The 22556-nt window shown below is 45.3% G+C and overlaps 1 protein-coding gene across 9 annotated transcripts in view; it reads right to left on the bottom strand.

Moving 5' to 3' along the window:
• PHF21A (PHD finger protein 21A) overlaps positions 1–22556 on the bottom strand; it is a 240559-nt gene that overhangs the window by 50315 nt on the left and 167688 nt on the right. For all 9 annotated transcript variants that reach the window (XM_085884260.1, XM_085884258.1, XM_085884259.1 and 6 more), the window contains one exon: positions 9746–9847. In XM_085884260.1, the coding sequence (XP_085740386.1) occupies positions 9746–9847 (102 nt within the window). The remainder of the gene's footprint in view (positions 1–9745; positions 9848–22556) is intronic.

Here is a 22556-nt window from a genome sequence, read left to right on the forward strand (position 1 = left end):
TCGACTGGAGCTCATAGCAGCTGTCATCTCCATGAAAACGAGCATCACTACTCAGTTGTTCTACACTGACATTAAAATGGTGCTTGGACATATCTTCAAAGAGAGCAAAAAGGTTCCACATCTTCGTCAATTTGATGGCAAGTTATGGTGGATGATATGGCCCAGAATTAGTCAGTGAGCAAAGGCAGCCCTCTATGCATTCTTGACCAGTTTTGGACGAAAACAAGATATTGAGGGTAGGTGGATGCATAAAGAGAGCAGCAGTGCCATAGGACATCAAGCATCCCATCCTGCTTCCATGACATGGCCACAGAAGTAGTATCGTGAGTGACTATTACCATGTTGAGAGCGATCACTCCAGTCATGGCATGACCTTGAATGGAATTTGCCAAAATGGATTTTGGAGAGTCAGAGTGAAAGCTGCTTTCACGATGTGTGTGCAGAGATGTTTGACATGCATACTCACTCTTTGAACCCTTCTTGGGTCTGAGTTGTCTCTTGAAACTGGACGTCTATCTCATCGAGTTGCACCTTTCCTCGGTCGTGGTTCGTGCCCTTACACTTGTCTGCTCACCCCTCCCGATGCACGGCTTCGCCTCAAGCTTCAGGCCAGTGGCCGTTTGTGCTATCACCCTGTGGGGCAGGTTTCTGAAAGACTTAGTAGAGTGAGTGATTGAGATTTGTGATCGTGGTGCCATTGGCTTTATTTTCTGCATTAAGTTTATATTTATTTATTATTCATCAAATGCTTTTAATATTTTTTTTAATTCATCAAAGTCCATCCCATTTTAATGAAGTAGGAATAGGTCTCCACAACCATCTTTGAACATGTTGTGGAACGTCTGCCGAAGCCCTCTTTTTTCACTTCTAAATTTTTCTTCGCAATTTGTGAAATCTGAGAATTTAAAGAAATAACAAGTCTTATAACTGAGCTGATATACCTATTTACTTTAAGCAAGCAAGGCTGCCCCCCCTACCCCCACTTCTCCATATATACACAAGAAAATGTGAAATTTCTGAAGCATTAACCTTATCTTTTTCTACTGTTTGGAGAATTATATTGAGTGAATAAAAAATTTCGGAATGTGGCAAAATTAACCAGCTTCTTGAGCTATATGATTTAATGCATTGACTGCTCGACCTCATGCCCTGTGCCCCTGAGGGACTGCCGAACCATAGCATCTGCCAGACCTGTGTCAACATTTTCGGAGGTTTTCTGAGGTGCTCTACAAGGAATCAAAGCAAATCTGGTGAAAAACAGACGTTTTAACATAAGGTTAAAACATTTACGCGGACCCTGAAGCGATGTACTACTTGATGTGTGCACAGAAGAGCAGGCGAAATGGCATATTATCTGCAATATATATCTAATGGATGATTGAACCTTGCGATGTCTCCAGAGTTGTTTTGCATGAAGCTGCAACTCTTTTGTGAATAAAGTCATCATTTGAAAAAATTAATTATATTTCATTAATTTCTGCGGGTGTGGTGGAGACCTGCTTTAAAGTCAAAGGGATCCGATATGATATGCAGCAACAGCCTGGCCAACTGTTCCTTTTCAACCATTTAATTGGAATGCTTGCATGAGTGCTTAAGGCACTTGCCGAACGCCTTGCAGTCAATAGCAGAACCCTGCCACGTCCTTCTGAGTGAATTATTCACTCTCGGCGGATGTGTTTGCCCGCCACGTCGCCCCGAGCGAGCGGTTCGTGCTCCGTCGCCCCGAGCGAGCGGTTCGTGCTCCGTCGCCCCGAGCGAGCGGTTCGTGCTCCGTCGCCCCGAGCGAGCGGTTCGTGCTCCGTCGCCCCGAGCGAGCGGTTCGTGCTCCGTCGCCCCGAGCGAGCGGTTCGTGCTCCGTCGCCCCGAGCGAGCGGTTCGTGCTCCGTCGCCCCGAGCGAGCGGTTCGTGCTCCGTCGCCCCGAGCGAGCGGTTCGTGCTCCGTCGGCCCGAGCGAGGGGTTCGTGCTCCGTCGCCGCGAGCGAGCGGTTCGTGCTCCGTCGCCCCGAGCGAGCGGTTCGTGCTCCGTCGCCCGAGCGAGCGGTTCGTGCTCCGTCGCCCCGAGCGAGCGGTTCGTGCTCCGTCGCCCCGAGCGAGCGGTTCGTGCTCCGTCGCCCCGAGCGAGCGGTTCGTGCTCCGTCGCCCCGAGCGAGCGGTTCGTGCCCCGCCGCGCCGAGCGAGCGAGCGAGCGGTTCGTGCCCCGCCGAGCGAGCGAGCGGTTCGTGCCCCGCCGAGCGAGCGAGCGGTTCGTGCCCCGCCGCGCCGAGCGAACGGTTCGTGCCCCGCCGCGCCGAGCGAGCGAGCGAGCGGTTCGTGCCCCGCCGCGCCGAGCGAGCGGTTCGTGCCCCGCCGCGCCGAGCGAGCGGTTCGTGCCCCGCCGCGCCGAGCGAGCGGTTCGTGCCCCGCCGCGCCGAGAGAGCGAGCGAGCGGTTCGTGCCCCGCCGCGCCGAGCGAGCGAGCGAGCGGTTCGTGCCCCGCCGCGCCGAGAGAGCGAGCGAGCGGTTCGTGCCCCGCCGCGCCGAGCGAGCGAGCGAGCGGTTCGTGCCCCGCCGCGCCGAGCGAGCGAGCGAGCGGTTCGTGCCCCGCCGCGCCGAGCGAGCGGTTCGTGCCCCGCCGCGCCGAGCGAGCGGTTCGTGCCCCGCCGAGCGAGCGAGCGGTTCGTGCCCCGCCGCGCCGAGCGAGCGAGCGGTTCGTGCCCCGCCGAGCGAGCGAGCGGTTCGTGCCCCGCCGCGCCGAGCGAGCGAGCGGTTCGTGCCCCGCCGCGCCGAGCGAGCGGTTCGTGCCCCGCCGCACCGAGTAAGTGGTTCATGTACCGAGCGAGCGGTTCGTGCCCCGCCGCGCCGAGCGAGCGGTTCGTGCCCCGCCGCGCCGAGCGAGCGGTTCGTGCTCCGCCGCGCCGAGCGAGTGGTTCGTGCTCCGTCGCCCCGAGCGAGCGGGTCGTGCCCCCTCGCCCCGAGCGAACGGTTCGTGCTCCGGAGCCCCGAGCGAGCGGTTCGTGCTCCGTCGCCCGAGCGAGCGGTTCGTGCTCCGTCGCCCGAGCGAGCGGTTCGTGCTCCGTCGCCCGAGCGAGCGGTTCGTGCCCCGCCCCGGCGAGCGGTTCGTGCTCCGTCGCCCCGAGCGAGCGGTTCGTGCTCCGTCGCCCCGAGCGAGCGGTTCGTGCTCCGTCGCCCCGAGCGAGCGGTTCGTGCTCCGTCGCCCCGAGCGAGCGGTTCGTGCTCCGTCGCCCCGAGCGAGCGGTTCGTGCTCCGTCGCCCCGAGCGAGCGGTTCGTGCTCCGTCGCCCCGAGCGAGCGGTTCGTGCTCCGTCGCCCCGAGCGAGCGGTTCGTGCTCCGTCGCCCCGAGCGAGCGGTTCGTGCCCCGTCGCCCCGAGCGAGCGGTTCGTGCCCCGTCGCCCCGAGCGAGCGGTTCGTGCCCCGTCGCCCCGAGCGAGCGGTTCGTGCCCCGTCGCCCCGAGCGAGCGGTTCGTGCTCCGTCGCCCCGAGCGAGCGGTTCGTGCTCCGTCGCCCTGAGCAAGTTGTTGTGAAATAACACCCAATTTCCAAGGGGTTTACCATATTGACGAGCCGTTTGATGTAAATTACCCAGCCAAATTGTTTTTTCCACCCATCACACGCAGCTGTTTAGAAAGATTAATGTTTGTGAACAAATCCCTGAAATATCTACATAAATGCAACATTCTTTTTCAGTGAAAGCTGCTCAAGGTTTTTGGGTTGTTGCCGATATCGGTCAAGCGTGTGTGTGTGTGTGTGTGTGTGTGTGTGTGTGTGTGTGTGTGTGTGTGTGTGTGTGTGTGTGTGTGTGTGTGTGTGTGTGTGTGTGTGTGTGTGTGTGTGTGTGTGTGTTGTTCATGAAGCATATATCTATCTATATTAATTCCGTCTCCCTCTCCCTCTCCCTCTCCCTCATCTTTGCTCTACCCCGTCCCAATACAGTACTGCACCCTCCTCCCACCTCTCTCTCTCTCTCTCTCTCTGGACATATCCAGATGGTGGTTATGTCTGGACAGTGTTTGCCTCCGGATTTGTCCGAGCGGTGTTTTCTCCGGCCAGCTTGGCTCCAGATGAGTCCGGGCGGTAATTAACGCTCCATCACACATCTGCCTTCCCTTCCTCTAATCTCACATTGTCTTCCCTTCCCCATCCCTCATCGATCCCCCACCCCTCTTCATCATCATTTCCTTTACTTCCTTCTCCCATTTTAGATCATCTTGGATCCATGCTCCTAGTATTTTGGTTTCCTCCACAACATTGATGATATTAGTTGTGATGTTGAGAGCAGGTGGTACCGGTGGTGTACATTTGAAGCAAAATTGCAGCTGTTTGCATTTAGCCGTTTTCAAGGGAAGATGATCCTCATCAGCCCATTCACTGAGCTTCACGTCAGAGCACATATGCAAATTGGCCAAATAGTTTTCGATTCCATAAGATTTTCATTCAGAGATACTATTATGATAGCGTACTGCAATTGATCTGAATGTAATCATGCTTTACATTTGGGCATAGAGCATCGAGTTCTGTTTGTTTCATTTTATCTGTTTTGGTTGTTCAAACGGTTCTGTCCAAAAGTAAGCTCAATCGTTCTGTTTATAGTATTTACTCACCTTTGTTCCAAGTTTAATGAAGAGATGGCAATTCAATACCTACATTCTATCATCCATGCCATATTTTGCAGTTAACATGGGTTTTGCAACTGTTTCAACATGCCATTTGGTTACTTAGAAAATGCAGTGTTTGAACTCAAGATGTATCCATCTCAATCTGGGTCCATCTCCATAATGTTTCCTTGCAAGTTTAATTTCGTTTTACTCCGCTTGCATTGCAGGTGTTTACAAGTTATCAGGGTTTGTCCTGGGTCTTTTGCATTTTGTGATTCCACCACTGCAGCATTACCCAAGCCAACATCAATGAAATTTGCCTGGTAGTATGAATTTGTGGCACATTTTGTCCTCTTTCATCATGCTTTTGACTTAGTGTACATTACTATGTTGTCAATGTACTCTACATGGTAGCAGTACAAGCTTAAACCATGTCATCCATCTTTTTCAGTAATTATTGTGTTTTACATATATATATATATATATATATATATATATATATATATATATATATATCTTTTTTTTTTTTAAAGGAGCATTTTGGTTACCAAATCACATGCAGTGTTCCTATGGGAATTAAAATGCATTATACATGATACATATGCACATACATGCATACATTTATGGATGACATCAACAGAATATTGATTGAGGAAAGCAAGGAGAATCTGATATTTCGGCTGTTAAGCTCAAAACTTCAGCTTCGGTGTTTGCTTCCCACAGCGTTAGCATATCTCGATCAACACAGTCGATTCCATCCGTTTTTTTTTTCCCTGTCCACTAAGGCAGACTGATATGAGCCTTCACCAGAAAGATAAGTTTTTCATACATATACTTACTCTACTTATGTCTTATTCCCAATATTTATCAAGAGCAATGGTTCAATAACTATACGGTTAGAGCGTCGGCTTTGAGTCTGGGAGGTTGGTGCTTTAAAATACAAGCTGCTTCCTTGCTTGATGGTCAGCATTTAAAAAGACAGAGCGTGGACAAACAACCACAGGTTGGTAAAAATAGCGCAGGCTTTGATGGGCCTAATGGCCTCCTCCTGTGTCAAACGTTTCTAGGAATGTAACATATTATTATCTTTTTGGCTTAAGACTCAACAACTACTTTGGAAGATACAACTACTACTCACGAGTCCATTTTCAGATCCGAGTCAGGAGCAAATGCAAACAGTTTTCATTAATAAACAAACATTACATGATTGATATTGAAGGTGAGGTGTGGTTTTATATCAAATCCTATTTTTAATACACAGATTTGAACTACAAATGAAAATGACCCAAGAGTGGGCCAAATTTGGTAGAGGAAGCTTATAGAATGATGAGTACCTCCAGCTGTTTGATGGTGTTTTGACACAGCAATTAGGATACTAAGCTGCATTCATTATGTTGATGTGAATTTGAAAGAAAAAAAAAAACAAGAAAAAAAAGATTAATTCACATTTTGCTGAATGACTGGTCCATGGAACCTTTATGTTCGGCCAAAGAAAATCAAATGTTCTTAAAGTCTAGAATGGTGAAGTCACACTTCAATATAACTATGTAAAATAATGTTCAACAATCCTCAACAACCTTATGATATCCAAATCCTGTGGCTCAATCGACCCCTCGAAATTGAATACATAATTTAATCATTCATGAACACCGATTTGGAAATGGGTCATATCATGCAGCCATCTTGACAGCCACATATGGATAAATTGTCAACACATTGACAGAATCATCCATGAAGTGGACCAGAAACCACAACTCGTCAAAATAATTTTTCAGAGCATTATACTTATTGAGAAAATGGCTGAGCTATGGATCTTTCACACACTACACTGTGACCACCTCATTCAACTCATATGGTTCCTTCTGCTATAAACAGGCTTTTAGCAGTCTTTCAAGAGAACAACCACAAAGAAAAGGCAACTGTCAAACAACTGAAGGCAAACAATGAGGCATGCATTCAATCTCACCATAAATGTAGGACATGATATTTTTAACCTCCTAATTATGAGCATTTTGGTTATACAGTGGATTCCTCCCACCTCCCACCGAACCCTTCTTTCCAAATCAGATGACTTCAGAATATAGAGCACATTTGAGTAATTTAGGCCAACCATATTTGGTTAAGGTCGTGTGGCTTGAGATGTGAAATTATATCAAAGAGTGGTGATGTCATTATTATTATTAGTATTATTATTATTATTATTATTATTTTTAATCATGGTGTCAAGGCTTTAAGCCTCCTGTAAGGTGAAGTTTAACTCAGAAAAAGGGCAAAAATGTGTGAAACATCATATCATTAAAGAATATCCTGAGACTTAAGAATAATATTTAATTTCTAACAATAATATGACTACTCATACATTTTTGATGGTGTATAAATTAAAACAGAACTAGAACGGCACTCAGTAGAGTGCATACCTCTGCCAGGCTGAACAGTTTACATTTTGTATCCCATTGATTAGATTTTGGTTCAGGTCCGGATGCAGATCCAGCTAATCAGTTTGTTCTTGTCACCTACCCAACTCATCCGCCAAGTTTTGTCATAACTTGTCCACAACTTTTGGAAATATTATGCAAGATATAGTTTTTGGCCCCATCTCTCAATGGTGAAGAATAACTTAAGAGATTAAAAAAAATTCTCGCATCCGGATCCCCAACGAAATCGAATCAATTCTTCCTTGTCACACACCCAAATTGTCCATCAGGTTTCGTCCAAATCCATCCACAACTAGAGGGGGAGCACTTGGTAGAGTGCAAAACCTCTGCCGCCAATACTGCAAGGTCACTCAAGTGAACCTGATATCCTATTCATTCAATTTGACATCAACAGTGCTCACAGAGTTATAGTTTGAAACTTTCCCTTTTACTTTTAACTTTTACATACTCAATTCATTCGTCATAACTACATTCCTTGAGACAGAAATTGATTTTACGTGGGTATATCCACCTGAAGTTCCAAAATAAACCGCAATTATAATTTTGGCATGTTTTTTTTTTGTTGGAAATCACTTATAACATGTAGAAATGCAAAAAAAAAAAAATCGAAATTTATTTGAAAAAAAAGTTGCAAAATTTTGTTTCTTTTTCCCTAACAATTTTTTTTTGGGGGGGGGTTGGAAATCACTTAAAACATGCAGAAATGCAAAAACAAAAATTCAAATATTTTTTAAAATGGCCACCATAGCGGCCATATTGGATTTTGGACCAAGTCCAAAATCTAATGGCATGATCCTTGGACCGGACGTAACCCCCCCACCAAGTTTCGTCGAAATCCGTCGAGAGGTTTTTCCGTAATATGGTTCACAAACAAATAAACAAACAAACAAATAGACAGGGGTGAAAACAGTAACCTCCGTCCATCTTCGATGGCGGAGGTTAACTATTTTAGATATCCTGTTATATATCGTTTTGACCCGACCTGAAAATCCTCTTGATGTCTTTGCTGATGACTTCACCCAATGCAGTGACATCCCTAATCATTCAGATAAGCAAGCAGCAGCTCCTTGCCTTTCTGCTAGCCCTGATAGAATCGCAAGGTAGTTAAACACTTGGAACATGTCTTTCAATCATGACAAATATCACTCTCACGATGTATCTCTGAAATGACCATCTAGCAAAACCCACCCATTTACTTCCTTAACCATTCCTTTTCTCCCCCACCTGTGGAACCAACTAACTCAGTCTCTTTAATCTCATTCTTTCCTCCAGAGCTTCAAGGAAGCTGTTCACCATCATATCAAGTCACCCCCTCCCATCCCACTTTTAGCAGCATGAATCTTTGTACTACCCTCATTTATCCTCTCCAAACCAGCTTCTTTCTGGGTTTCAAATTTTTCCTTTCACTCGTGTGATTGAGAGTCTGCAGCTGTATCCATCTTGATCACTCCCAGTTTCCTCCTTTTCCTGTCAATCTTCCGCACATCCCTCATTTCTCCAAAAAGTCTCCCTCCACTTTGTCCCTCAACTCAACTCTTGGTGCGCCCACACCCCACTCAATTTACTGTCCTTATAGTTTTGATCCATTCTGTGTTCTAACTCCTCCACAAGGCTTGACACTGTACACAAAAAAAAGCTCTGGCCAATTCTGTCCATTTGTCCATACATCCGTCCCTTTGTCTGTTAGGTATTTTTTCTCCGCAAGTAAATGAGACAGCTTAATGAAACGTATGTCATGCAGTAGGATGGTACAAAAGTCTCAGTCCACCTCAATCAATGCCAAACTTTCTCATCCCATGATTTCAAACAGAAATTTTTGAGATCTTCAATATTTATTCATATTCTATTATTTATTGCAGTTATTATTGACTGAAATGTAGCAGAATAAATGAAGGATCAAAACATTTGAGAGAGCTAAAATTTACGTGAGCAGTCTGGTTATGCTCTGGGGTACATGACAACACTGTTGGAAAAAGATCGACTCAAACATAATCCATAAACTAATTGAATCAATCCCAAATGGAGTTGAGGCAGTTCTCAAGGCAAAAGAGTGAATCACACCGATTACTGATTATACATGTCAAGAGAGATTTGATTTTTCTACAAATGTTACAATCTCCCAATATCCTTAAGCATTACAATATCCTTAAGAGTTCATGTGCTAGAAAGTGCTTTTCATGTCATTTCAGTGTAACGATATATTTGGTTCTCACATACAATTTAATAAATTTGTTATTGGACTCAAACTTTTGCACTCCACTGTATGTACCCTGAATTATGCAAATGTACCTTTTTGAGGTATTGTACTGTTGTGCGGATGATTGTGTGATATTAACATCTTTTGCATTTCTGACCTCATGGCATCATACTTCACGCAATAAGAACCATGTCCATTTGTCGCCAGATGAGGTCCTACAATTTCCCTGAAAGTTACAAGATTATCGCTCCACAAAATAGAGCCAGTCGATACCTAAAGCCTGACTTGTCCTTAACACTCTTCTCACATGTTTTTGCTGAGGGTTGCCTGTTTGTTCTTGTCGATTGCTTCTCAGTGGATGACAGGTGATAAATACCATTTTGTTATTTTGTTGTGGAAGAACAAAGCCTGGCCAAATGGCTTCAGACACCATCATAACATTTAAGATTTCAAACTTATTCAAATCTTTACAGTGTACCGAAATACTTATGGTGACTTTTCCCATTCTGGTTGGATGCTTACCATCGTGTTGGCAATTCCAGGTTCATATCCACGTGGAGTCACCTTCTCAACTGCCATTCTGGTGCTGTGCTTGCAGGACACCATTTCCTGTACCACGCCATCCTGTAAAGGAAACCATAAATTTGCTAGCCCTCCTGCTTAAACTTGTTAGGTTCCACAAAGAAAACTGTAAAGTACAGTATTTAACACAAGAATGCCTTTGTGTACCGGAATTTCTGAACAAATGAAAATACATCTCAGCCCAACATCTGCAAGCCTGCTCATTCATCATCATCACCCCCCACAATTATTAGATCATCAAGTGAAATCAAGGTGATTAAGGATGTGACTGCAGTCATTCAATTCCATAAAATTCCAAAGCCTTCCTTGGGAAAAGTACTATGTAGAGAGTATAAAATAAATTTCCAAAGAGAGTATAAAATAAAGTTTGCAAACTTTATTAAATTCCAGTGTGGGTTTTCTTGATAGCATGCAAACTTTACTTTTGGTTTATGCAAAATTTGAATCAATCAAACAGAGACCTTACTATCTATCTACCTACCTACCTTCAGCATGATAGGACAATGGAAAATCCAATGCAGTAACATTTCCCAAAAATAGGCTGATTGAGTAACCAGGATGGATGGATTCTTTGTGCTTCCAACTTTTTGATCATCCTCATTCAGTGTGATGCAAGTAAAGAAAAACTTATAAGTTCCATCATGGCATTGAAGTATTATATACAGTATACAAAAAAGTAAAATGTTTTGACATTTTCTTTTCTTTTTTGGAATTTAATTTTGAAGTTGAACAGCATCATTTTTTTTGCTTGCTACCAGCTCAAAATAAATATGTGACTGGTGTCACCATAAAGACACCCCCTTGATATAAATACAATTCTGCATTAAGAGAGCAAACAAACTCCAAGTCAGGTGTAACCTGACGAGCAAAAGGCTGAGTAGAAAAGTAAATACTTCTCTTCCCCAATTACTCAGAATTTTAATCACATTTTTATGCAAACCCAAATACAACACAAAATTTGTATTTCCTTGCCACTTAAAAGAAGCCATCTATTATATAATGTGAAGTGTGGTGTCTGTCTGTGCCTTCGCATGTTTGGCTGTCTCCCATTTCCAGGGGCCTCCTGCGCTGCTTTTGAAAAGCTACACACGCAGGCAAAGCTCAACATTAGACCAGAAGAAATGCACAATACCAAACGAAATACATTTTAAACATATAACTACAACATGGAATCCCAGGTTTTTTTTGGATACATAGTCGAGGTTCATGGAAGACATAGTATGAGGACACTTAACGGCCCGAGAAGTGCCAGAACAAAAGGTACGGTTGAGAGAGGGGGGAACTGATGGTGTATCCCCCATCCCCCTCTCACTCCTGTCAAAAAGCTTCAAAACTAGAACGGCACTCTTCGATGTCGCGACGGCACTCTTCGATGTCGCGACGTCAACAGATATGCCTCTGCCCACATTATTACATCACTAGCAAATACTATCTGTCGCTTTGCTGACAGAAGTACTATGGGTGGGGGCGGAGGGGGTGGAGAGAAAGAGTGGGGGAGAGAAAGAGAGGGGGGAGTGAGGTGTCTGGAGCCAAGCTGTCCGGAGACAAACACGGCGCGGACGCGTCCGGAGACAAACTCCGCTCGGACGCGTCCAGAGACAAACAACACCAGAATGCGTCCGGAGACAAACTCCACCCGGATGCATCCGGAGACAAACAACCCCCATAGACAAACACCGCCCGGGCACGTCCGGAGACAAACAACGCCCAGACACGTCCGGACATAAACAATTCCCGGACTCGTCTGGAGAGAGGAGAGGAGAGAGATATGTGTGTGAGGGTGCTGCTCTGTATTCGGCGGGGGCAGAGCAAGTATTAGTGCTTGGCCGATATCAGCAATTATTCAGGAATTGGCAGATTGGAGTCAGTGTGATTCCTGACAACAGTACGTACTCCATAAAACCCAAAAACCTTGAGTACCTTTCACCCTTGTTTTGGGGGAATTTCAATAAACAAATTATAAAAACAACGTTGCATTACAGACGTTTCATGGAGATGTGCACAAACAATGTTTATGAACAGCTGCCAATCGTCACATGACAAGTGGAAAAAAAAATTGGTTCTGTACTTTAGAAAACACGTTAATACGGCAAACAGCTAGGAAATCGGGTGTTATAAAATATATTTTGCTTTGAAACTCACAAATAAACATATAACCTTCGTAAATCATGTACCTCTACCTCATAGCAAATGCCGACTGTACATTCCAAACGGGACATGAACTGTACCACTTTCGACTGTAGGGCGCTCGGCAGGTGGCTGAAGCACTCAAGGAAGCACTCCAATTAAATGGTTAAGAAGGAATGGCTTGCCAGGCTGTGGCTGCATACATACCAAATCCGACACCTTCAACTTTAAAGATGGTCGTCACCACGCCCGCAACAGTGAAAGCAAAGTTTAACGTAGAACGTAGATCAACCCTGGAGACATTGAAAAGTTTAATCGCTCATGAAATAAACATTGCAGATAATCTGCCATGTTGCCTGCTCGTCAGTGTACGCGTCACGTGGTGCATCAGTTCGCGGTCCGCGCGAACGTTATAACTTTATTTTAAAACGCCCATTTTTCACAAGATTTGCTTTGATTCCTTGTAGATCACATCGCAAAACCTCCGAAAATATAGACACAGATCTGGCAGACACGATGGATAAGTAGTCTCTCTGGGGGACAGGGGTGATGTCAAACAGTGAATGTATTAAATCGTGTAGCTCAATGAAGCTGGTTAATTTTGGCACATTCCTAAGTGTATTGTTCACTTAATATAATTCTTCAAACATAGAAAAAGATAAGTTTAATGCGTTGGAAATTTCACATTTTCTTGTGTAGATATGGAGAAGTGGGGGGGGGGGGGGACAGCCTTGCTTGCTTGAAGTAAATCGGTATATAGGCTTAGTTATAAGACTCATTATTTCCTTACATTATCAGATTTCACTCCAGATTTTGACAGTTATTTAGTCCGATCGATATCCGATCCTCAACGAAGAAATAACATTTCGAAAATATACTTTAATTAGTCCACGAGAGTTGATTGTGGAAAATTTCATCATAAAATGCATGAAATCACTCCAAGCTCCTAATTTGAAAACTATAAGCACTTACAAAGCGATTTGTAGCTATGATGAACAGGCATTCGATAATATGAGGGAGGGAAGTGAAAAAAAAAAAACTATCATGAAGAAATCGTTGCAGCTTGTTCCAAGTCGAGGCATGGATGAGCAGGCCCAAAAAAACATGGTGGCTTCAGACCCCAGTGAGGTCACCTCAGATATGCCTTTGGATGCCAGAGAGTGGTGACCGAAGACGCGCCTGATAAAGGACAAAATTAAGACCATTAATTATCATCAAAAGGAGTGTTTTAATTAACCCAAGCACCGAATTTTCAGTCATGCACTTCTTTGGAGTTTTCTTCGTATGCATGCAATGTTTCATGCTGATAGATTTCATGGTTTTGGAGTTATGGAGGACACACACACACACACACACACACACACACACACACACACACACACACACACACACACACACACACACACACACACACACACACACACAACAAAAAACGAAAAAAAACAACCAACCAACTCACCTCATAACATACACTGCTCAAATCAACAACCATACACATATCTCTCCGTAATCTCTTCCACACTCAGTCACTACCCCTTTTTGGGCTGAAAAAAACCACCACCCAAATCAACCTCAACCTACGCTGTTCGACCCGCCTCCATAAACTTCCTCCAAATCCAAAGTGAGCCATTCAAGGCAACCTGGGTGTTATGCATCAGGCAGGGAGAGCAGTTTGAGTGGTCCATCATTCTTAGATTGTGCTCCACACACACAAACCTCAGAACAATCCGTGAGCCCAGCTTTTACGTGCACAGCTATGTTCCCGCCTCCTGATGACCGCGCTTCCTGTTGATCTGATGCATGAATATGTGACGTCTCCCCCCTCCCATTAAGTGTGAAAATGCATTAAAGATGAACACGAGTAATGAAGACACTAGTAAATAACACAAAGATCATGAATATTTGATTATTGGCTGCAAATCAAGGCGGATAGGTGCCTTTGGAACTCTGGATGATCGTCGGAGTACAAAGCCGACAGACGGCCCCCGCTGGTGGTGCTGCAACAGCGATATTGGGGTCAGCCTCAGGGAGTGGGGCAGTTCCATCTGCAGCACCAACGTCGCTCTTCACAGGTTCAGGAAGTGGCGAGACATAATTTTTGAAGATGACAGGCTCACAAGTCCGATACCGGACATGATCAAGGTCCCTCCGGACGACTCGATTTTCCTTGAGTTTGATCTTAAAGGATGATGGTCCCTCGTTTTTTTGAACCCTCCCTGGTAGCCAAGCCTTTCCGCGGCCAAAGTTTTCCACAAACATCGGGTCCCTGATGTTTATGGAGCGCTGAACAGCATGTTTATCATGATGAAGTCTCTGTTTCCACTGATTTGGATGCACTACTGATGCCACGTCTGGTCTGAGACAATACAGTCGTGGACGCAAATGTCGTTTCATCAGCAGCTCAGCCGGTGTCACCCCCGTTGTAGTGTGGGGAGTGATGCGGTGAGCGAAAAGCAAACGTGATAGTCTGGTCTGAAGGCGTCCGCCGTATATCTTATTTCGACCAGACTTGACGAAACTCATGGAGCCTTTGGAGAGTCCATTTGAAGCTTGATGGTGTGGGCTCACAAACTTGTGAATTATACTGTTCAGGTGGGTGAATTCAGTCAATTCAGAGCTTGAGAAACAGGTTTCATTGTCGGTGACTATCAAACGTGGCAAGCCATGAGTGGCAAAGCACTGGCACAGCCTCTCTATCGTCGCGTGTGAGGTTGCTGTCTGTGTTACAAAGGCATCAATCCATTTAGTGTGAGCATCTGTAACAATAAGGATCACACGGCCTTCGATGGGTCCAGCATAGTTAAGATGAATCCTCTGCCATGGTTCAGTGGGCCATTCCCAGGGGTGCAGTGATGCCTTTGCAGGGGCGCTTCGACTGCTTTGGCATGCATAACAATGTTTCACATGCTGTTCAATGTCAGAGTCAAGGTGAGGCCACCAGACATAGTTCCGTGCCAGCGATTTCATTCTTACAAGGCCTGGATAACAATCGTGAAGCTGATCCAAAATCATTGTGCACAAGTTTGGGGGAATGACAACTCAGCATCCCCACAGCAAGCAGCCATTCTTGACACCTAGTTCATTCTGCCTGGCTTTGTACAAATACAATTCAGGGTCAGCATCGCGTAGAAGGCCCCACCCTTGCCCAGTAGCATGAATGACCTTGGAAAGAAGTGGGTCAAGTCTGGTGTGGGTCCGTATCTGGTTGGCATTGATGTGGTTGTCATTCAAAAATTCCATCAGATATATTACGCTGCCAGGTACAGGGGGGGTCAAGCACTGTGTCCGGAAGTGGCAGGCGACTCTCATGGCGTCTGCATTTGAAATTGCGGAGCCAGGCTGTATGTAATGTTGTAATCATATGCCGAGAGGGAAAGTGACCAGCATATGATCCAAGGCGGTAAGACCTCTGAGCTAGCTTTTGTTGGACCAAACAAACTAATCAGTTGTTTGTGGTCCGTATCAATCGTGAAATGTTGACCGAAGACGAACTGGTGAAATTTCTTAACTCCGAATACAATGCCAAGTCCTTCTTTGTCCAGCTGACTGTAGTTCTTCTCAGCCGGGGAGAGTGTACGAGATGCGAATGTGATTGGTCTCTCTCTGTGAGATCTGGCATGATGTGTGGCAAAACAGCATCAGCCCCGTACTGACTCAGGTCACACGACAGGACCATGTCTTTGTCTGGGTCGTAGTGAACTAGCACATTTGAAGACTGCAGCATGTCTTTTGACTTTTGGAAGGCTGATGACTCTGGAATGTCACATTTCTAGCTGATGCCTTTTTTAACAGGCAATAGATAACAAATAACAAATTTCTGGCACAAATACAGTGGGCCAATCATGGTAGCAATGTTTGGGATATACCTGCGGTAGTACTGCAGCATGCCAATGTAAGTCTTGAGTTCAGAAATTTGGTCAGAGCTGGAGCATCTGATTGCTCTGATCTTCTCTTCGGTGGGATGTCAGCCTTCAGCATCGATACGATGGCCCAAATATGTCACAGACCGAACTATGAACTCGCACTTGTCTCTCCGCAGGCGTCGTCCAGAGTCAGAGATAATGCGTAGCACACGTTCGAGGTTGTCAAGATGATGAAGTTCTGAGCAGCCAGTGACTAGGATGTCATCTTGGTAAATGACAACGTGTGGTTCAGCAGCGAACAGACTATCCATACAACGTTGGTAGATTCCTGGTCCCAATTTGGCACCAAAACTCAGGCGGATGTATCTGTAGAGCCCCCAATGTGTGTTGATGGTGAGATATCCTTTGGAATTCTCATCCAGAACGACTTGTATGTAGGCTGATCTCATGTCGAGCTTGGTGAATGACTGTCCTCCGCTCAGTTTTGCATGCAAGTTATCGATCCTTGGAATGGGATATTTGTCCAAGGCGGAACATTTGTTGATTGACATTTTATAACCCTCACAAAGTCGGATCGATTTGTCTGCCTTCACAACAGGAACAACTGGAGCAGCCCAATTTGAGTACTGAACTGACTCAATGATACCTAACTTTTCCAGTCTGGCTAATTCTGCATCAACCTTCTCTTGCAATGTGAGAGGAACTGGGTGTGCTTTGCAGAAAATTGGCTTCACATCTTCCTCAACATTGAGCTTGGCAGTGAAACCCTTCAATGTGCCGAGTTCATCCTTGAAAACGTCCGGTATCTCGCAGGAGGTGCTGCAGTACAGTTGGTGGCTTGGATGCCTGCAGTCGATGGATGTGTTCGCAATTGAGTTTGACAACATCGAGCCAGTTTCGTCCGAGAAGTGTGGGTCCATCCCCGGGGACGACCAAGAGTTGTAATTGGTGAGTGGTGTTGCCGTAGGTTACTGTGACATCACACGACCCGCGGGCTTGTATTGCCTCACCAGTATATGTAGTGAGTCGGATTGGGGACCAACGAAGGCTGGGTTGTTCAGAATTCCCCCATAGATTAGGAAAGCTGCTCCACTACCCGTGAGATGGCAGCACCCGTGTCTACCTCCATTTCCACGGTACATCTGTCTATATCTATTATAACCAGTATAGGAGTAGACCGTCTGCCAGACTTTGTGTGCAAAAGGTCATACGACTGAACACCGTGGCTGTTAGGGCTGTCTCCATCAATCATGTCTTCCTGGTTATGCTCCGAGTCAAGGAGGTGAGTTTTGCATTCCTCTCTCCTTGCCCTCCGTTTTCGAGACAAGCACACAGAGGCAATATGACCCACCTTGTGGCAGTTGTTGCAAGCGGAATTCTTGAAACGGCACGTAGTGGGAGAATGCTCACCGTTGCAGTGGAAACAGCAGTTACCAGCACCAGCCAGCATTTACCAGCACCAGCCACCAAGCAGTTTCCAGGCGTTTTGGCGTCGGATTTTCTGGTTGGATGTTGTTCCACGTGATTGACAGATGACAGGTCAGCTCCATGCTGGTAGGCAATTGAGCGAGCAATATCTGCAGCAATTTTGTCTGCACACTCCATTGCTATAACGATGTCCTTAGCACTGTTAAATGTCAGAGTCCGTTCAGCAAGTAGGCACCGGCGAATTCAATCTTGCTCCACTCCCACTACGAACAAGTCTCTGAGCATGTCGTCGAATGTAGTACCAAACTGGCAAAGCTGTGCAAGGTATTTCAGGTGAGCTACGAATGCCGAAATGGACTGTCGAGGTTTGGCGACACGTAAAAATTGAATCGACTCACAATGACTGAGGGTGTTGGTTCGCAGTGTTCCTTCATAGCTGCCACAAGCTCGGTGTGTGTTAAATCCATCGTGGTCCTGGACATGGCGAGATTCTTCATAATAATAAACGTCTCGCTGCTGCCGACCGACATTAGGATTGCTTTCTTCTTGGCATCATCCTCTATGCCGTTAGCTTGGTGGTAACACTGTAGACGCTCAATGTACGTCTCCCAGCTTCCTTCGCACGGGATGAACTCATCAATATGGCCGAGGGACATGGTGATCAAGTAGTGTATGCAGGGAAATAACGAGTTGGTCGACCAACTGCCAGTTTGGTACTACATTCGACGACATACGAAGAGACAACATTATGCAGGGAAATAACGAGTTGGTCGGACAACAGCTAACTGCAATTGCTCAGTAGTCAGGTTCCTTGTGTCCATAATTTGACGTTCGTTGGAATTTTTTGGAGAGCTTAAACAATACCAAAACAGAAAATCCATGTTTCACATTTTTTCAATGCATTTAATATGGTCAAATACGTCGGTTTGGGGTAAAAACCCGTTTTTTTTAATTTCAGCTCTGAAAATTCAAAATTAATCGCAAGCAAGCAACTGATGATGCATAATTGTTAACTAGAGGACAGTTCTTAATATAGAATACATATATCTGTATTTTGAGCAATGGTTGCCATGGAAACGGCTATCATTTTGTCAAATTACTGTTTATTTAATGTATTGCTTTCAAATCTTGAAACAAGTAACGCATGAATATGGTGATCAGTGAAATGTACTTAATGTCAAATATGAGTTTGTAGCCAATTGGCATCACTGTCTCTAATGTCACTCATCATTGCCATCGTCATCATCACTGCCGTGGTCATGCCGTTCAATGTTTGTCCTCGTCATTCTCACAAGAAGTGCTGCACATGCAAAGATCAGTGCATGTTAAGTTCTTGGCCCTGCAGGAACATCTCTGTGATGAACATTCTGTCTTGCACTGGCACCTTATCATCTCGATAATTGCCTTTGTTGCAGGGAGAATGTCTGTTGTTGTCGGTTTGAGTTGACCACTCGTGTCCTTGTGGAAGCCATTCTTTAATGGATCAAGAAATGTTTGCTGAGAAATTGCTGCTTGACCCCAAACGTATGCCTGGATATGTACCCGCATGATATGCTGCCTCAGAGCACCGACAGTTGGTGGTAACTTGTCATTCTCAGCCATGTTCTTACAGAAGAGATGCCACCGAAGTTCAGGGATGCTGGAAATATTGACACCACTTGGACAATAACCTGAACAGACAAATCTTGCTAAAGTTGTGTATAGTTCCTCTGACAGTTCAGCATCCTTACAGAGCATAGCAAAGGCATCTACCATGTCGTCATCGGCCTTCAAGTAGCACTGGAACCGCTTTGCCTTACCATGTCGAGCGAACCGCCCAGTATTATCGGCACCTGTGAATGCGTGGAAGGCTGGCAATGCCTGGGCTCTCTCCTCACCTTGGGCCTTCCAGATTGGCTCGATTTTGACAATGCTAGATGCCATTGAGATAGATGTGTGTCTTGGCAGGAGATGATAGTTTGCTATGGCAAGAACCAGAACATCCATATCAGGTGAGAATATCGTCGGCTCAATATCTCCCGTGTGTTGCTGTGATGCAGCTATTGCTTGCTGGATCATCAATGTATCGGCCTCCTCATGGTTATTCACCGCAAATTGGAGACCCCTGTTGCTCGACGTCCACCCAGATGCCAAAACGACTACCACCTTTGTTGAATCACGGTTGTATTCGAGAGTTTTCTCTGCCAAGTACTCCGTCAGATCAGCCTTGGTTTGATCATGGGACAGAAGTCGACTCATCGTGATGTGTTTGATCCTGGTATCATCCTTGACCTGATATTGGACTGGTGCATTTCCTTGACGTCGTTTGTCTCTGGTTGTGCTCTTGAGGGAATCCTGCTTGTACGTATCAAAAACAATAATTACATGGTCGAAGCCTCTGGTCAGACTCATCACCCTATCATTGAAACATTCACTGAGGTCCTTCACTGTCACGACCATTGCTGGTTTCTTGGTCATTTTCTGGACAACTACCATTCCATCCACGACTGCGACCTTCGTGCGGGTACTGCCATCAATTACAGCATCAGCGGGTGCTGGTTCCATGTGTGTGGCATCAAGCTCATCTTCTGGTAAAGACGGTTCCTTGTTGGAAAACTTCTCCAAGTTGTGGATTACCTTCAACTTGTCGGTGCATGACAGTAAGCTACCGTTTGGTGCAAACAGGGCCCTCGGTGTCACAGTGAATTCAAAGTTGCCAATTGCATCCTTCTAGTCGACGTCCCTGCTGGATCTGGAGAGTACCATCAGTCTACCATACAAATCCTTGGTTTCTTTTGAATCTACTGTCTTGTCCCTGACCTTGATTGCTAGTGTTGTATTGCCAGACATGTACATTCTGTTCTTCTCCTTCTTCACTGGCGCCCATAGGCTGACATCACCATTGATCCGTTTAGCAACAAAATCTTCATCGAGATTCTGTCCCGTTTCATCAATGTTCAGTATCTGTGGTACAAATTCTTCTGGCACATAAGCGTGGGTGACCACATTGAAGAGCTGGTTACCCTGAACTTCAAATGGATTTTCATGACTAAGTATGGCAGCCTTGATTCGGTCAATTGCATTGTGTTCACGCTTGACGACACTTGGAGACAGGCCATGGTGCTCAATGATCTCACTTTCCTTCAGACCAAACTGTCCCTTCAACTCGCAAGACAGGCGTGACAGTTCAGGTGCAGCCAAGAAGAATCGCTGTCTGGCATTTGCATTATTTGATATGCCAATCAGACCAGAGTGAACCTTCAGCAACCTGTTCAGATGTACAACAGCGTGGTCTGCTCCGATCGATACAAATGGGATAGTATTCTTGGTGACCGAAATATTGCCTGCTTCGAGCTTCCTCTAGGTATCTGAATGGCTGCTCTTAAGCACATACATGTCAGATGTGTACCTTGGCCAGAGCCGCTTGTACTTGATTCTGTCCATGGCAAAAAAGATTTTGCTGAGTTCTTCACCGGCTTGAAGATGAAGGTTTAAGTCGGCATGCCGAGATGCTGCAACAAAATGCAGAATTGCCTCTACTCTGTGGAGATAGTTCATCATGGCCTTGAACATGGCATTCTTTGAGCGGCTGGCCTCCCATTCCTGAAGTCTCTCAAACAAGTTCTCATTGATGATGACTTGGAGCAGACAGTTCCTGGCTTGCTGCACTGATTCAGCTTTCAGTGCTTTGTCATGTTCTCCACAAGCAGTTTGAACTGTATCCGTTGCAACAATGCAGACTTCCTTGAGATGCGAATTGTCCTTGAAGAATTCTTATATTGCCATTTCAGAGTGTGCCACACACGAGTATATGTGAGCTTGAAGTGTGCGTTTGTAATGGGTGCATTTCAGAATCTGTCTTGTGGTTGCAGATCCATACACATCGGCTTCCATCCAAGCATCGTTGATGCCAGAGTTCTCTGTGGAGGCACGCAGACCTCTCAATGCAGCCAGGATGACATGTAGCTCTCCCAATCTGGGAACGATTATGCCTTTTAAGTCAGGCCGAGCATACAGTAGCTGAATTACCTTCTCATAGAGGGCCGCACCACATCACGACGTCATGCCACGCCCAGCAACCGTAACCTGAGGCGATGGCATGGTGTCGCGATGTGGCGTCACCTATGTTCCCTACAATATCACACTTACAATTCATCAAACTACAAAAACTTAAAATCAAACGTTTTACTACTGAAGGTGCCGAAAGCTTCTGCTATTGAACAACAGACACACCAATGTTTCATTGCACAGATGGCCGTTTCCATGGCAACCAACTGTTCCAATACTTGAAAATCATAATACTTATGTGTAAGTTATTCATGGTCACTATATTTAACAATTATTTAGGCCATCCGATGGAAAATATAATTTTTAAAAAAATATATTCAAAAATGGCAATTCCACTCCAAAAATGCTGTTTCCATGGCAACCGACAGTCAAAATGCAACATTTTATTATCTTATAAAATCCATTGTTAGCCATTTAACAGTAATCCATCATCAATTGGTTATTTTGTATTGTTTCAGATTTTTTTAAAATTGGAATTAAAAAAACGTTTTTCACCCCAAAACGACCTTTCCAAAAGTTGAAAAAATGTGAAACATCATTTTTTTTATTTAAATAGATTTTAAACTTCTCAAAAATTTATAGGTTTGCTACTCTCCAAAAAATTCCAACGAAATTACACAAGGAACCTGACTACAGCATACTTTCCATACGCTCACCAGAATCCCATCTTCGTCACCATATTCTGTATCAGGCAGGGAAAGCAGTTTGAGTGCACCATCAAACATTTAATTGTGCTCCACACACAGAAACCTCGGAACCATCCGTGAGCCCAGCTTCATCGTGCCCAGCTCTGTTCTCGCCTCTCGATGACCGCGCTTCCGGTTGACCTGATACATGAATATATGACACTGGACAAATCCCTCACACATCCTCTTTCTTTCGGTTCCATACACTCCAAGTCGAGCAAGAAATGCAGAAAAGGAATTGCCAAAATATACCCTAAACACCACACCTCAAATGCCTGACAAAAAAAAACGCGCCAACCCTTCTCCCAACACTCCGCTTCCAGCTCGCCATACTTTCCTCTTCCTCTCGAGCACCTCCTCCATATTCTCTTCCCAAAGGACTGACAATTCCCCTAAGATGACATGCCTTGTACATGACCAGATGACAATGTCAGGCTGCAACCTTGTCAAGCAGATCTCCTCTGGGAATACCATATGTGGCTTTAGGTCTGTCACCGCCTGCAAGTCACATGCATTTGACAGACTTCTTGCCTTCCACCTCTTACCATGCTGGCCCTCTTTCATAAACAACACCTCTCTCCCATGGGCCGACTTCTCCAC

This window comes from Eptatretus burgeri, chromosome 6, assembly GCF_056783735.1.
Source record: "Eptatretus burgeri isolate ZD-2024b chromosome 6, Ebu_testis_v1, whole genome shotgun sequence".
Taxonomy (NCBI): Eukaryota; Metazoa; Chordata; class Myxini; order Myxiniformes; family Myxinidae; genus Eptatretus; species Eptatretus burgeri.